General features: G+C 41.2%; 1 protein-coding gene across 1 annotated transcript; it reads right to left on the bottom strand.

Moving 5' to 3' along the window:
• Positions 1-789: 789 nt before the first annotated feature.
• slc35g2b (solute carrier family 35 member G2b) lies at positions 790-5,333 on the bottom strand. The gene is made up of 2 exons (XM_070986437.1): positions 4,779-5,333; positions 790-3,571 (listed from the first exon to the last, which is right to left on the bottom strand). The coding sequence occupies exon 2, from the start codon at positions 3,542-3,544 to the stop codon at positions 2,294-2,296; it is 1,251 nt and encodes a 416-aa protein (XP_070842538.1). The 5' UTR covers positions 3,545-3,571; positions 4,779-5,333; the 3' UTR covers positions 790-2,293.
• Positions 5,334-15,935: the final 10,602 nt, after the last annotated feature.

Here is a 15,935-nt window from a genome sequence, read left to right as displayed (position 1 = left end):
CACTTACTAATTTGGCTGAGAATCAGCTGTCCAAAAGAACAGTGGCATTCAGTGCTTTTAAAGCACTGAGTGGGGCCTTAATGTCATTCTGTATGATTTAGTGAAAGTCCTAATATGCACTTTTGCAACTTCATCTGGAATCAACAATCTGATAAAGAAAAGGGCAAGATATAAAAGTGATCCATCAGCTGACATAAAAAGTGAATTTCACCTTGTTTTACAAATTCATGGTGAATGTTGCTTGCAGCTGCTGATATCTTGTCTGTACTTGAAGAAGTATGGCCTTATATGATGAACAGACATATTTAATAGCTGGAAAGTCTGGTGTTTTTGAGCCCTTCATAAAAAGTGCTCAGTCATCTGTACTGTGCGCCACACATAGAGATACTCCCACACATAAATACAATAAATCATCATTAAATTCCATTCAGGCCCCTCCTGTGAAATGATGCCACTTCTAATAAACATGTCTGTGGTGAAGAGGGTTGCAGAGTAATTTGGAAGGTTGTGCAGCTCGCTGCAGGATGCAATCTGTTTCCTGCTCAAACAGATGGGCCTCCTCTACATGTATTCTGCTTTCTGCACCTAAAGCCCGTCTCAAAACAAGAGCATGAAACAACACGTATAAATGAGCCTAAACCAACTGTATCTCAGTTTATTCACCTTTTTAGTTTGAAAAATAAACTTCAGCTCCTGACCATGGTGTTGTCAAAGTAAAAGGCAAATTTCCAGTAGTATGTGTTTATGGTGGTTGTTCAACTTTTGGCTGTAAATGAATGGAGCCTGGGGTTTACTCACCATTTTATTTATTGTGACATCACTGATAGTAGATTGTCATCACACAGAATGGTTTGATTTCAGCAACACATCTGCCATGTGTGTGGTCATAACCACAAGGCTGATAATTCCCAGCTTCAATAGAAATATAATAAACATTATTAACAGTTCATCAGGAGATACTGTGTGTACAATCAGCCATACATTTGTCCAGTAACTCTTCTCCTGCTTCTGTTCACTAAATGAAAAAGGCTTGGATGAGGTGTCATGTGTTTAAATTGTTTTGATGCAATAGCAGCCTTTGACTGAATATTGCTAACCACAGGATGTAACATTAATTACCCCCAGAATTTACTGCAGTGAAGCATGATTTCAGCTAACTCTGATTGAGTGAACTGGATTGTGACTGCCACCTGCTGGGCTGCTAATGAAACATCCATGTAGAGTCAGTATTCAACTGCAGCGTGCAACATGTTCTATTTCATCTGCTCTGCAGCATCATCATGTTTTTATTTCATTCCATCACTTCAGCTCAGTGTGGCTTTCCACACAGAGAAAGGAAGCATCGCTGGTGAGCCCCTGAATCGTCCACTTCAGAAAAAGCAGATGTCTCATGTTGTTAAAAGGGGCTTTAATTCAAGACGGTGTCCCTGCCTCTGGGCATTAGTTTGATATGCATCGGAAAGTAAACAGAAGCAGGGTCCAGGGACGTAATCACTAATAAAACAGCTCCTGCGGTCAGAACATACGTGAGATGCAGTAGAAAAGCACTAAAAGGTGCAGTTTGTGAGCAACATATTGCTGAGAGAGAATAATATATGGTGATAGTGTCCTTGTGCATGAAAAGATGTTTGATCTCGCATAACTTGAAGAGTCTCTTTGAAAATTAAGATTAATGACCCCAGTTATATTGTGTATGACAAAGCCTCTATCCCAGCAGATTAAGTCTTACGCTGTCTTACCGTCTTAGCGAGCAACAGATTAATGCTAAGAAAAGCAATACCAGTTATTTTATGAAACGTGGGTGGTATTTATTTTTATTCTTTCATTCCTTGTACGTAGTATGAATGATTCCTTGACTGACATTTACACAGTGTGACAAGGGTGGCAGTGTGACAACAGAGGGATACACACCACCTTGTTGATGTCGTTATCATAAAAGGTGCATATCAGTTAAATGATCATCTCACACTGCCACTGACAAGACCAGATCCAATATGGTTTAAAATGTTAAATCACAAAAATTAAACTGACTCGGTTTTTTTTTTGTTTTGTTTTTTTTTTGCTGACATTTTGGTCTTTGACACAATTTGACATTAAAGCAGTACTATCAGGGGGGACATGGTCACCATAGTACATTTCTCTTTTATTTCACACACAAATATTAAGACATTAGTTACACAACTGGCACCCTTTCAACAACACAACAATTCAAAATCATCAGATGAAGATCCAGACATTCATTAAATTGCACAACCAAGCAACACTGTAAACAAACAGACTGATACATCAGAACTCATTTGATGGGCGAGTCCAGGATCTCTTGATAATCCTGCCGAATGGCCCTGCTCACCCTGTACAGCTTGACTCCTGTCAGGGTGAACACACTGATCATGATGACCAGGCCCCCGATGACATCGTAGACAGACGGGATCATCCTCAGAACAATGAGCTGGAGGAACATGGCAACCACGATCTCTAGGTGCTGCACGGTGCTAACTAAGGCTGGATGAAACTTGTTTAGAGCATAGTAGACTCCGAGGAACGCCACGGTGGAGCAGATACAGATCCCAATTAAATAGCCCCAGGTCTCCCCATCCAGAGGAATGATGGGCTCCTGCATGATAAACATGGTGGAGGCACCCCACACCGTGCCCGTCCAGCCGAAGGTAAAGAGTGCCGTCCACATGCTGACGCGCTCCTTGATGGCTCTGTATACGATCATGGAGAGGGCAGCAGTCAAGCCGGCCATCACTGTCATTGTGTAGCCAAAGGCCTCCTTCCAAAACCCCAGCCTGGACTTCTCCTCATCTGCTACGTTTGGCACCATGACCAGGCACAGACCGAACACGCTTCCCACCACTGTGACCACATCTGTGTAGCCCAGCCTCTCATCCAGCAACAGGAAGGCCAGTATTGCACTGAAGACTGTGGTGGAGGCACGCCACATGATGGTGCCATTACTGGGTGGTACTATGGCAAAAGAGGTGTAAGCGCAGGTGATTGAGATTACGTTGCACACGCCGTACAAGAAGAGACGCAGCCGGTAGCCCTTAGGACCAAAGGGGGCCTCGTGGTAGTAGAAGACCACCAGGATGGACAGCACTTGGATCACAGAGCGGATGAAGAGCAGCTCAAGGGAGGGCACTTTAGAGCGGTCAGCTGCTAAACGAGTAATCAACGCCACGCAACCGTGAGCCACCGCTGCCCCAAACAAGGCCATCCAGGTCACCCTGGAGGCCAACACATTCGCCTCGCCGAAGCTGGCCAGCTGGCCCCCGACCCCCTTGTCTTTTTGCACATTTGGTGGCTTAGGCTGGGTCTCCATGGTTCCAAAGAAAGTCCTGCCACCTTTGCTGTCTGACACCAGTCTCTTTCCCACATTAGCCTCCGCGAAGGCGCCAAAGTCCTCAAAAGAGGGTGCGTCATCGTACCCTTCATCACCAGGCTGGGGGAAGTGAGTGGCGTATTTCACCGTCACCGTGTCGGGGTGAATCTTAACCCGCTTTTTTGATCCGTACTGCAGCGAGGATGAAGATACGTCCATGTTTCTTGCAACGTCAGAAGGGATAATCTGAAAAATGAGATAAGAAATGTCGCAGTGTTAAAAATAATTTTCAAATATTGTTTATCCTGTGGTCTGATTTTGCTTCCCTAATTAGTCAAAACAGAGCTTTTCTGAAACAGAGAGAAGTGTTTCCATAATTCATCACTTGCTTTCTCAGCATCCATCCCTCACACCCACACACACACACAAAATACACACATGTTGGCACACACATGCCTGCACACACATAAAGCACACACTTATCGCCCCTGTCTCTCTTACCTTTGTACTCTGCCTAGCCTAACACTTGTGTTGTGTTACTTCTATATATATCCCATGCGAGCCCGTACAAGCCAAGCAGCAAACATTCTGAGGCTGATGCAGTCTGATGGGGATGAAATTACATAACGGGAAACCACAGAGGGGACGATACATGAATGTGGGACACTTATGAGATGAATGGAGATGCATAGCATAAATCTGCAAACCCTGGAAAAAAGGACTGTGTGGAGTAGTTTGAAGGGTCCCCTCAGTCAGGAGACATTTCTCATGTTTTCATTAAACAAGATTTGGATTAAAGGTGAGATTACAATATGCTGTTAGAAAATCAATAAATTATGTCTGTATATTTCTAAAAAGAAAAAAGTACCAGGAACAAATAATATCATTAGTGCTAAATCTTTTCAAGATTATTATTGCTGTTGCATTCATTGTCATTTCCTTAAAACACAGCCTGGATCAAACCACAAGGGGGCAGATAGATACTCTTTCTGTCCTCTTACATGCGGTTCCTCCTCCTTTTGAAATATATATTAATATAACTTGATCCTTTGATCAATAAACGATGGTAGTATTATGTTTGGCCAAGGCATAATAATGCAAAAAAGAGACATTTTGTATTTTGGATTCTGAAAAGACACGTTAAAGCGATGCCTAAAGCCGATTTAACGACGGTTTCATATCAAAAGCATTCAAAAAATATTATTTTCGGAAATTAGAGACAGGAAAGCACGAACAAAAATCATGATTTCTCTTTAACGATTAACATTTATGTTGTCATGAACATTATTAAAATCTAGTTAAATTTAGGCAAAACTGGCACAAAGAGCGTGAATTTGCAGCTTCTTTACATTAATCCTTATCAATTGACATTTTAAAGGATTCTTTCCTTATTTTTTCTTTCTCTCTCTCTTTTTTTTTTTTTTTGCAAGAAAAACAACATCAAATATCTTACCTTTTGTTCTTTGAATAGTTCCTATTGATGCAAAAGCCCGGGTTTGTATCATAAATGCAGATCCCGTTTGTTTTGTTGATGCTTACATTCGGTCAGCTGCCATTTCCCCATCTTCCCCATCGAGTGGAGCGCCTCTTGAAGATGCGTGCTGCTTATTTGCTCTCCACGCTGTCGACGGACGCTGCTTCTGCTGCTGATGAAGCCGAAGCTGCTGTTGCTGAGGGTGATGATGATGATGGTGATGATGATGATGAAGCTGAAGCGGAGGGAAAGAGCCGAGGAGAGACGCGACTGTCACAGCCAGTGGTTTCTCCTCCTCCTCCTCCCCAGGACTGCTCCCCACCTAGACCCGCTCATGGTCGTCATCTCTCAGAAGTGAAAAAGGGATGTGCGTCGGCCAGCCATCATCATCATCATGTTCATAAGATTAAAACCCATCCACTTTGAGAGGAAGGGGTGATTGTCCTATCTGACGCAATTAGGCTGTGATGAAGGAAACAGAGAGCTGCATCCATGCTCTGTTTTGCAGCCTTCAACATGGATGTCTTTAATTGCACTTTGTATGGCACACTGTGTCATTATGAAGTAGCTCATGTATAAAAAGATGGGGGTTTCCCCCTGCTACATTGCTGATTTACTTGCAAAATCTTTATTTGGCTCACATCTGAAACACACTCTGGATGATTCCTTTTATATGGCGTCAAGCTTGAAGTGATTGGGATTCACTTAATCCTCTCTGGGAGCCTCTCATTAGTATCAAGAAGACTCTCGTGCGGCCGGAGGTTTTCTCTCCTGTGCAGCGCTCATTTCACTACTTCTTCCCAACAGCCCAACAACAATACATTTCTGTCTGTCTTCAGGAAGATCACTTTAACCATCGCTTTCATATGCTAAATGCAATGGTCCATCTTGCGAAAGGGGAGCCAAATGCACTGAAGACTGAATTAAAACAACCTCAAATGAAAGTAAAGGGTGAGTGGCATATGTTGATGAAAGGCAGGCATACATTTGTGGTCCATTCAGGAAGGGGGAAGTTGAAAGCACTAAAATTAGACTGCTGAGTTTAACCCCCAGGCGGTGCAACAGGAACCTCAGCTGGTAATATAGATCATAATGCCACTAGCTGCCACTGCGTCTGTAACCTGACTGTGACATATAGAGCTCCATGGAATGTGATATGTGACGCTGCAGCAATTAACTCTGTCAACATTTACTTCGTTAAGCTACTAAACTTTGAGGGATTCAATTGATGCATTAAGGCTGCAATAATTGTGCTGTATGACTTTTCATTATCTTATGAACAAATGAGGAGTAAGCAAGTCATCCTTGCAGAAGGTAAATACATAATGGATTAAAATAATGTGTTTTTGATGACACACTTGCTGTCTAACACATAGGAGACATGTCACATTACATAATGAAGTGAATGCTTGATTTGACGATGATGGAGGATGGATATTTTAGAATTGTTGGCATATAACTGCCTGGGATGATCATATTTATGTGTTATTCAGAATAATTAAAATATCAATTCATATTTCTTGAATTTTCTTCAAATCAATGCATATATCCATTTTTTTATGACTCACAAAAAGTGTCCAAAGCTGTTGCATGATTTTTTTTATTTTTTTTTGTCTGAATCTGATAAGAGAACACCTCAATTTCCCCCAACACGTGACTTTTAAAGTGACTAGAGGGGTGTGTATGAAGCTGTAACAGCTTAAGCATCCAGTATCTGTGCCACAGAATAAATGGAGGGGTGAAAAACACCCAGCATACACTCTAAACTGCCTCACAGCTCATTGAACCACAGTGAAACCGGGAAGCAATAGCGCCACGTCTCTTCATTTTACCATCCATGGCGCATACAGTAATCTAGCCATTAGAAATTCATGACGGTTTTTTATGATTTACTCAAAGAAAAATTCTGTTGAAGACTGAGTTCAAGGAAGTGAAATGCTGGAGGTTTTTTTTATTATCTCACTTAGAATAAATCTGCTCTGTTAAATATCTCCAGGGGGACAGCAACATGTTAATCCTGATGACTCATTTTATGTCAGGCAGCTTAAGCAGAGGCTCTGCTGCCAAATGCTTTCCTTGAAATGAACGCATATAGAATGTATTGTTTACCATCTAGTATGGAAAGTACTCGTGTGTTGCAATATTTTTACATATAAGTAGCTTGTATACCTCATATTGCCTGAGCTCATCAGCTGGATGTGTGGACAAGGACAATTTAAAACAGATGTGAGCGCATAATGAAGACTAATTACTGAGGATAGTGGGTCAGGTTTGTTATTATGCCCAGTGGTGCAGCAAGTTCTAGTGCAACTTCTCTGCATCAGAACTCACTTTAAGTCAATTAAAATCCAGCATACAAAAGTGATAATTTGAGAAGTTGTGACAAGGAACAACACAGCACTTGCAAAACATGTGGTTAATGAGTGGGAAAATCTCAAGTCATGTGCAAAACTTTTCTCTGGAAGTGATGTTATGCACGCATGAGGTTGTGCCTTGATTAGCACAAAGCAACGCCAAGATTAAACATTTTCTGTTTGGAAATGAAAAGGCAGAAGCCTGAAATGGAGCTCTATGGGTCGTCTAATTAATTTCAGTTTCAGAGCCTGGTGTGTTTGAAAACAGGGCACGTGAGTGAGTTCATGATCTCTGGGGTTTTTTAACTCAGACTCTCCTATTGTGAACTTTTGTTAGGCTGACATTTCAAGCATTTCAATTTCCATAACTGCAAGGCATTTTCTTGCTTTCACATATTTCTATGGTGGCTAAAGCTTTGCAGCCTAGTTATTCAAAGGAGCAAAAGATGTAATTCCTTAGCTGTCTGTGCAGCCATCAACTCATGTACATTTTCTTCATTTTATTTCAGCAAGCTGTTTTCTACTGAAAATGGATTTTTTTATTATCCTTATTGGTGTTTTGGGAGCATATTAGATAAAATATGAGAGCACTAAAGGGTGTTTTAGATTGGTCACCTGTGTGTTTGCCTCTAAAAGGCTTTCACGATGCACATGTGGCGGATTTATCTTCCATCTGGGGCTAAGCAGTTATATCTGTTTTATTGGTGAAAGAGCAGAAAACGACAAACTTCTGTCCCTTCTATTGCTACACTGACTGACAGGCTTATACAGCAATTTAAGGATTTGGACAAGAAGTTGACAGCAGGGGTGTCACTGACATGGAACAAATAAAGCGGGATAAATGGAACTTAAATAGGCAATTTGTTTGTGGGTGGTGAGAGAATAGATGTGGGTCTTGATTTGTTCACCTTTAGGGCTGATGAAACGAAGTAAAACTGTGTATATGATCAAGCCTGACAGTTTTCTTATTAAGTATCAAGACTGGTGCTACGTGCATATTCTGACACACAGTATTTACCAATCTATAAGTATACATTAACAGTCATTTTAGTTTGTGTATCTGTGGTTGAAAGTTCCCTCAGACAAGCTGGAGGCTGACTTTCACTTTGTCTGAAAGAGCACAGTGTTAAGGGTTTCCCAGCTGTCAAGGACCAAGCCAAACTTTTTCTAACTTGATGAAACCTGCAAACATTGGTCTGAGAATAGCTCGTTCCTGCTGGCAAGATATTCAAACTTGTTTTCTTTCTATTTGCTGAACCCAAAAACCAAATAGGACCTCATACTTACATGAATCATAAATGGGCCAACTCAGCAGTTTGTTCTAAATTGAGCCTTTTTAATTATGTATGAGCAGAGGAGGATTTCTAGTTTTGTATTGAGGAGCTGGTCTGGTTTTGATATTTGCTTCCTCTCTAACAAAACAAGATAAAACATAATAGTTGTTTCCAGGTTTCAAATCATAACATGTAAAGAAGAAACCTGTCACAGACCTTAATTGTTAACATGTGTCATCATAGATCACACAGTCTCTGCTCTGTGAGGCTATACTTTGAGCTGAGTGCTAATGCCAATATGCTAACATGTGCTATTTAGCACTAAACACAGCAAAGGCTGATGGGAATGTAGAGCTAAATGCTCATGTCAGCACTGTAATGTAACATGCTCACAGTAACAATGCTTACATGTTAATTTTTTGCAGGTATAATGTTTACCACGATGGTCACCATCTTAGTTTAGCATATTAGCATGCTAACATTTACATAACACAGGTGTTTAGTCCCTTTCTGTGTCTTGGGCCAAAGGGGTGGATCAACTGACTGCTGCCAGCATAGCTAAAAATACATAGAAGAGACACAAATGGCTGTATTATTTCATCAAGTAACTCTGCTCACCACACTATGTGCTCAGACATCCCAAAGCCTCCAGCAGGCAGGTAACAAGAGATTAAATCAGTTAAAATTAATCCGAATAAGTAGAAAACTATGAGGAATATTAAAGCAAAGGAGCATAATAGTTACAGTACCAAAAAGACTCAATGTATGACTCAGAAGAAATCCCTATCCCACTTATGTCTCACCTCAATTACAACCCATGCATACACCAGAGGAAGACAGCACATGGAGGAGATAATGGACCATATGGTGCATCCATTTCAGTCTGACAAGACAATGATGAAGGAGTACATACTGTACCTCTGAAGATTACAGCTCACAGTTCTGCCAATTCAATAAGACTTTGTGCAATAAACGGACACTCGAGAAAAAAAAAGGATCAAACTATGTACTTTTAAATAAAATAATGTAATCATGTGCAACTATCAGCAATAATATCCAACACTGTGACCAGCTTATTATTAAGGAGAAAGCAGTTCAGACTTTTTCATCATCCTCTTCAAACCCCTGATCAAACTTGTACTCACTGCAGCAGAAGATGAGTTTTAACACATTATTTTTTCGCTCGCTCTGGTATTATCAGCTCCTCAGAGCTGCAGAGCTGGGTATAATTGGATCCTGAACCTCCAGCAGTTGTCAATTTCTTTTTTAGCTGGTTTTCTGTGCCTGTGAGAACTCCTCATCACTAAGTCATCAGCAAAGCTAATAATTTCTTTCTGAGGGAATTTTGAATCCGAGCTCCGTTTGGGAGAAACGTGGTGTGGTCCTTCATTGCTTTCAGATGTCTCGCAGCTAGCTTGTGGCTCTACCTTGAGACTTTGATTAGCAGGATTGAGTGTGAGCGGCAGATGGGTCACTAAATTTGTGTCATTCATTTTCTGTGGATACTTGACCAGAGGAAAGTTGATTCACATTTCAAGTGTGTGTTTGAATAGAAGCGTGCAGGTTTTAATGTTTGTGTGGGTGACTGCATAACCATAAAGACATCTGACATGTATATTGGATGCATGCATGCAATGTATGTTTTCTCCCACATAAATATGATGCAGAGGCTGGCCATCTTTATCTATGCTAGCATCAACCTCTGTGGACAAAGGTAGTTTAAAATCAGTCTCGTTGTTACCAGTACAGAAGATGAATGATGCTATTTTTTAGGCCATTATATATTTTTCATAGATCTGAGTGAGCTTTATATTGCAGCAGTTATTTGACATTTTGGGAAATATGCTTATTTGCTTGCTTGCAGTAAGCTGCATGAGAAGATTGATGCCCCTCTCATACAATAAAAGTTAAGCTAGCACCTGTAGCTGGTTGGCTTAGCGTAGCACAAACGCTGAAAACAGGACAAACAGCTAGCCTCTAATCCAAGTAAATTTGAATGTGAGTGCTAAATTGGATTGGAAATAATCATCTATTCTAGCTAACAAAGTTGCTCGAGGATACCAAGATGCAGTTAATCAGGTAAACGTTGAATCCTCTGACCGGCAGGCTGAAAATTACACCCAAAGGCAGCAGATCAGACATGTGGACACGAGACAAGGTGAGGTATTACATTCCCATCACTATGTGACAGATGAATCTGACAGGTGACACGTTGTTTGAGCAGGTGCAGCACACTGCACCTTGATGCATGTGATTTGAGTTGAAAGGGGTTGAAATGTCGAGCTTGGTTAGGTAGAGAGTCCTGGAATTACAGCAGATGACACGTGTTTGCTGTGGTCAGTAGGCTTAACAAACCCAACTCTACAGCTAAAAAAAGCATCATAGGAGCGTGTACAAGTGGAGAGGTACTACATCTCTGTGCCTGTTTCAGAGACAGTGTTTCTGCATCAGTGTACTGGAGACCCTTTAGGCTCCCTCATCTGAGAGAGAATGTTTTCACACTGATACTGTACCAGAAATGAAAAATCTGTTCTTCTTCTCTATCTTAAAATAACATCTGGAACAGAAACATCCAGTTTTGCTCTAGGTGCTTCACCCTGACCAGAGTCTGTGATTAAGACATGGCCGTTTCTGGCTTTGATTAGTCTGTGCCTCAACCCCTTCAGACTTCTGCCACTGACTGGCCCGCAAGGCCCGATACAGCTGCCTTTGTGTGTGTCGACCATGTGTGTGCTGATCCATAATGCATGCGACATTTTTGACTGGACGCCTCCTCTCAGGAGAATTCCCTTTTCTTTGCATCTGCCTGCCCATTAAAATGTTACATCTCCTCTGATCCCGATACACAAATAAACGTTCTGCTCAATTTACCAGATCTACAATTAACCAAATGGCTTAATGGATCATTATGCTGCCATGGATGCTATTTTATTCTCAGTCCTGTCTGTTCTGCTGGGATAGCTTAAAGCTAGAAAGAGACAGATAAAGACTGTTGACAGCATGCAAACACAAGAGGTGGCTGTGTTGTGTTTTTTGCCACCACAGTGCAGCAGCTAATAAAAGCATGTTTTAAAGTCGGGATGCATCTATCATGCTGTTATGGAGAGCATGAAGGATGCGTCAGTCAAATTATGAGATGCAAAACGAACCAAACTGTGACAGCATGAATCACACCCTTACTGTGAGAGAGCGCACTGCGGGCTGGAGTTGCTGTAGCATCACAGAACAATAACAACACTGATCGAAGTGCTGCATGACAGTAGGTGCTGCAAAGGCTGTAGTGTGATGGTGTAGGTCCACAACTCACGCCTGCAGTTCTAATTAGATGCATCTACATCAATAGTTGTATTGATTAGGAGACCATGCAGTTGGCTTGAGAAGGTGTGTCTGTATCCAATACACAAGTCTGATGCCAGTAGAAACATACAAACTGCCTAAAATAAAACAAAAACATTGAGAATTTGGAGATTTAATCCCCCAAATTGAATATTTCTTGAAACTCTTGATGTTTAAATCAAAGTTTAACTGTACATAAAACTCAATTCAAGTCAAGTCAATTAATCTGTTGACTGACAGAAAATTGATTGAGTGTCATTTTCCAAATGGCAACATCAAAATTCCTTTGGTTTTGTACTGTTTTGCAGACCGTCAAGCAAAAAAGCAAGACATCAAATTTGGCTCAGGGGCATTTTGCCATTGATTCTACAGATTAATCAATAATGGAAATAATCATTAGTTGCACCTCAAGCATATCAGAGGTTTAACATGTTGACTCTCAGTCCATTTTGCCTTGGCTCATCTAAATGTTCTGTTAGAAAGTGCCACTCACATTCATTTGAGTGAAACCGATGCGAATAACATGCGAGCACATTTGACGGGAACACTTCACACACCAGACAGCAGGCAGTTCTTTAGTCAGAGACATCATGATAATATTTCTGTCTGACCGCTTTATCTAAAGGTGACGGATGATGAGACAGCGCTGACTGTCTGATGCTACCTTATAACACTATGGTTTTTCAATCTCTTGATCATTTTAAACCACTTTGACCCAGACATGACATTTAGCAAATCACTGGAGGATGTAGATATTATAAACTTTTTTCTTCAGATGCCATGAGTCAGTTACAAAGGCCAAAGACACCTGGGGGATATTATCCCTGCTATTATTCCTGCTATAAATGCCTAGTGGGGAGAGAGTGTGATAGTGGAAGCTGATTATATTTCACTTTTCTGGATGAAGAGGTGAATTTCTCATTGTAAAATTTACTCAATTCAATCCTCAATTTGTGCTTCCTACCGTAAAATCTGCCATTTACCAACTGACATTGCATGTATTCATACTACTTCCGTGTTCTGAATTAATTTCGGTTCAGGGGGAACTCAGATCAGCACACAGAATCTGTGTAATCTACCAGCTTTATGTGGTCTCAGAAATGAAACACTAGCATCGCTATACTATAGCCCTTGTACAAAGCCACGAAAGAGGAAAATGGATCAATAAGATATTCTGTTTTACACCTCAAACGTCTGACGTCTAAAGTCCACTGAAGCGCACACCACCACCGAGGGCCTGAATAAAATCAATCTCAAACAACAGCAAATGGGAATCACATTGACTGCCACACCTGCGAATAAATGTGCCCTTCAAAGTCCTTTGTGGAGTCACTAGTCTGCTACAAAACAAGCTGTACAGTGTTGGATGCATTTATCATATTCAATACCCGATGTGGTTTCTAATTGGACAGCAGGGTGAGGGGAGAGGAGAGGCAGGATTTTCTGACATGTGATGACTCCTTTCCCACACAGGCCTATCACTGCTGTGACAGCACTGCAATGCACACCAGTAATTACAGCGAAATCTGGGGTCAGATTATGAGAGGAGCACAATCCATTATTTGATAGAGAATTAATCATCATCTGCATCACGACAGTGTTGTCTAAAGATGGAGTAGTGGGCGTGATGAAGGTCAGAGGGAAAGGTGATTCGTTATGGACTCACTAGCACCCCATATGAAAATAAATGTAAATTTTGCTATTTATCATTGTGCATACCCTCACTTATATTGCCAATCCATGAAATAAGAATCATTGACTTAGGATGGAAAACCCAGGCTTGAACTGCCAATGAAACTTGTTGTTAGTACAATTCAATTCAATTCCTTGCAACTGCTTAATTAAAAGGATAATATTCCCGATGAAAACACCAAAACTGTCAATGATCAGTCAACAAGTTCTGCCTATGTAGCCAAAGCCTGATATACTGAATTAGTCACTATCATAGAGCTCCAATGCTCTAAAACTATTAGCAAGACAACAATTCTGCAACCACACTAGCTGCTATGCAAGTGAAATGTTCACATCAGCATGCTAACATTCTCATGTTAACAACGCTAATATGCTGTTCACCGTCTTAGTTTATGTTTGCATGCTAGCATTTGACAATTAGCACTGAACATGAATCTCGTGTGACTGTCAGTTTTGTTGTCATAAAGCAAAGATTTGGAGGAACCAAATTTTGACCTGGTGATGGCACTCAAAAAGTCTGGAGGATGACTATAGTTACTCAACCTATAAAATTTCATGGCAATCCATCCACATTTCACTTAAAACCACCACTGTGAACCTGATGGTGGTACAAGAGGAAAAAGCAGGAGATCATTAGCGTGAGTAAGCTTCATCCTCAGGGGACGACATTACCCTTCCGAGAGACATGCCTCTAGCATGGCAAAAAAGCACACTACTGAACCACACAGCTGTAAAGAATGAACATGGGCATTATATTTCTCACACACACATGCGTTAAACATGCACACAAAATGTGTATTAATCCACAGCTGAAAATAGTTCCTAATAAATGCACTCACTATGCTCCTCTTTGAGAAATGTTTGCTAAAAACTACAGTGCTCAGCTCTTTTAGAAAATTGCTGAGCCTTTAAAAAAATGAAACTGCAGGGTATATTTTAAAGATTTAGTGGGAATGAATGAGCTCAGGACTGCATGCCACAGTGTAGGGAAGTCAGAAAATACTGATGAAAAACATAATTCATTCAGAAAGATTTGGATCTTTTCATGGGATTTGCCGACAATATGAAAAATACAGAATAGCACCACACTTATTCATTAAGTCTGTCACTCAGAGCAACTCTGCCTCTTTCTCTATTAGCTCCCATTTCCCAGTCTATTTGTCGATGGGAGGAAACACAGAGAGGGCTGTAATATGCCATTTCTTTATTACCCCTGACTACACGTATTTTCAATTCGGCTTTTAAATTCACCAAGACTGCCTGCTTTTTCCATTACGCCCACAAAGTGCCTCCTTGAAATGCCCATCAACATGTTCTCTCAGTGTATTAGACCATGAGGCAGGGCAGTTTGTTTTGATTTTGCTGGAGGGGAACATTTTCTTCTAACAGTCCTTGTCACCAGATACCACAGAGTATTGATTAGAGCACTCAGGTCACCCCATTAAATTTATCTCCACAAACACAGTCAGTATGACATGAAACCCGTTGCTAAGCTAATTTTACTGAAAAGGTTGACAAGAATCAGATAATGACAATGAGTATTTGACGTATAGGATATAAGATAACAGTCAGTGGAAACAGCAACGTTTCAATCAGGAATGGCAGGAACATATTCCATCTGCTGTGTCAGGGATGCTGATAGCATAGGCTAACATACGGTAATAAAATACAGCCACAGATGTCATCGCTATGTCAGGCTGAAACAGATTATAATAGCCTTGTGCACTGACGCATTTTCATCAGTGAATAATGTCATTAGATGAGGGACATAAATCACACTGAGTAAATGTTAGCGGGTAATAAAGAACTCGATAATAGCAGGTTTTTCATGAACATAGTTCAAGAAAATGTGGCTCCAGCATGTTATATAAAACTCAAGCTTCAAGTTTCAAGCTGCAGTTTGAAATTAAGGTGTCAGGAAAGTCTTTATCAATATCTCTACATTATAAGAGTGTGAATAAATTCACCTTGGAGCCCTCCAGTAATATGTTTTTTCCCCCTGCAGGCTGAACTTAAGGGCTGCCACAGCACACTGTAGTTCATCGTTGTTCCCATACCTCTGCCTCAGAACCAGCAGAAAAACTCATCGGCCCACAGAACGAGCGACAGGCCGCTTCGACTGGCTGCCTCTCCTGGTGGCCATTATTTGCACTGCCTTGTTACCAGATGGAGCCTGTCAGCACTGGCACACGAAACAATCTCATGCACCTCCTTTGTGCGAACAGATGGACCACGAGGAGACGGGTGACATCACATGGTGCGAAGATGCAAAAACATGAAAGAGGGACGCTCGCTGACTGTGTGCAACTAGGCGGTACGGTGGCTGCGTCTATGATCGGGTCACAGCCTGTCGAGGCGCGCACATCAAAAATAACAGGAAGCGCTGGCCCGCTGGACTGTTATCAACCAGACTCTAGAGGTGGAAACAGACAAATTAGCTACACCTCTGTGCTGCGGTTTTCTGCTTCTTTTGTTTCACA

The sequence above is a fragment of the Chaetodon trifascialis genome, chromosome 18 (assembly GCF_039877785.1).
Source record: "Chaetodon trifascialis isolate fChaTrf1 chromosome 18, fChaTrf1.hap1, whole genome shotgun sequence".
NCBI classification, from domain to species: Eukaryota; Metazoa; Chordata; class Actinopteri; order Chaetodontiformes; family Chaetodontidae; genus Chaetodon; species Chaetodon trifascialis.
The sequence above is the reverse complement of the archived record's forward strand: the minus strand, read 5'-3'. Positions and strand labels throughout refer to the sequence as shown.

Coding starts and splice junctions, on each gene's coding strand:
- slc35g2b (XM_070986437.1), bottom strand. CDS start 3,544: ATGGACGTATCTTCATCCTCGCTGCAGTACGGATCAAAAAAGCGGGTT.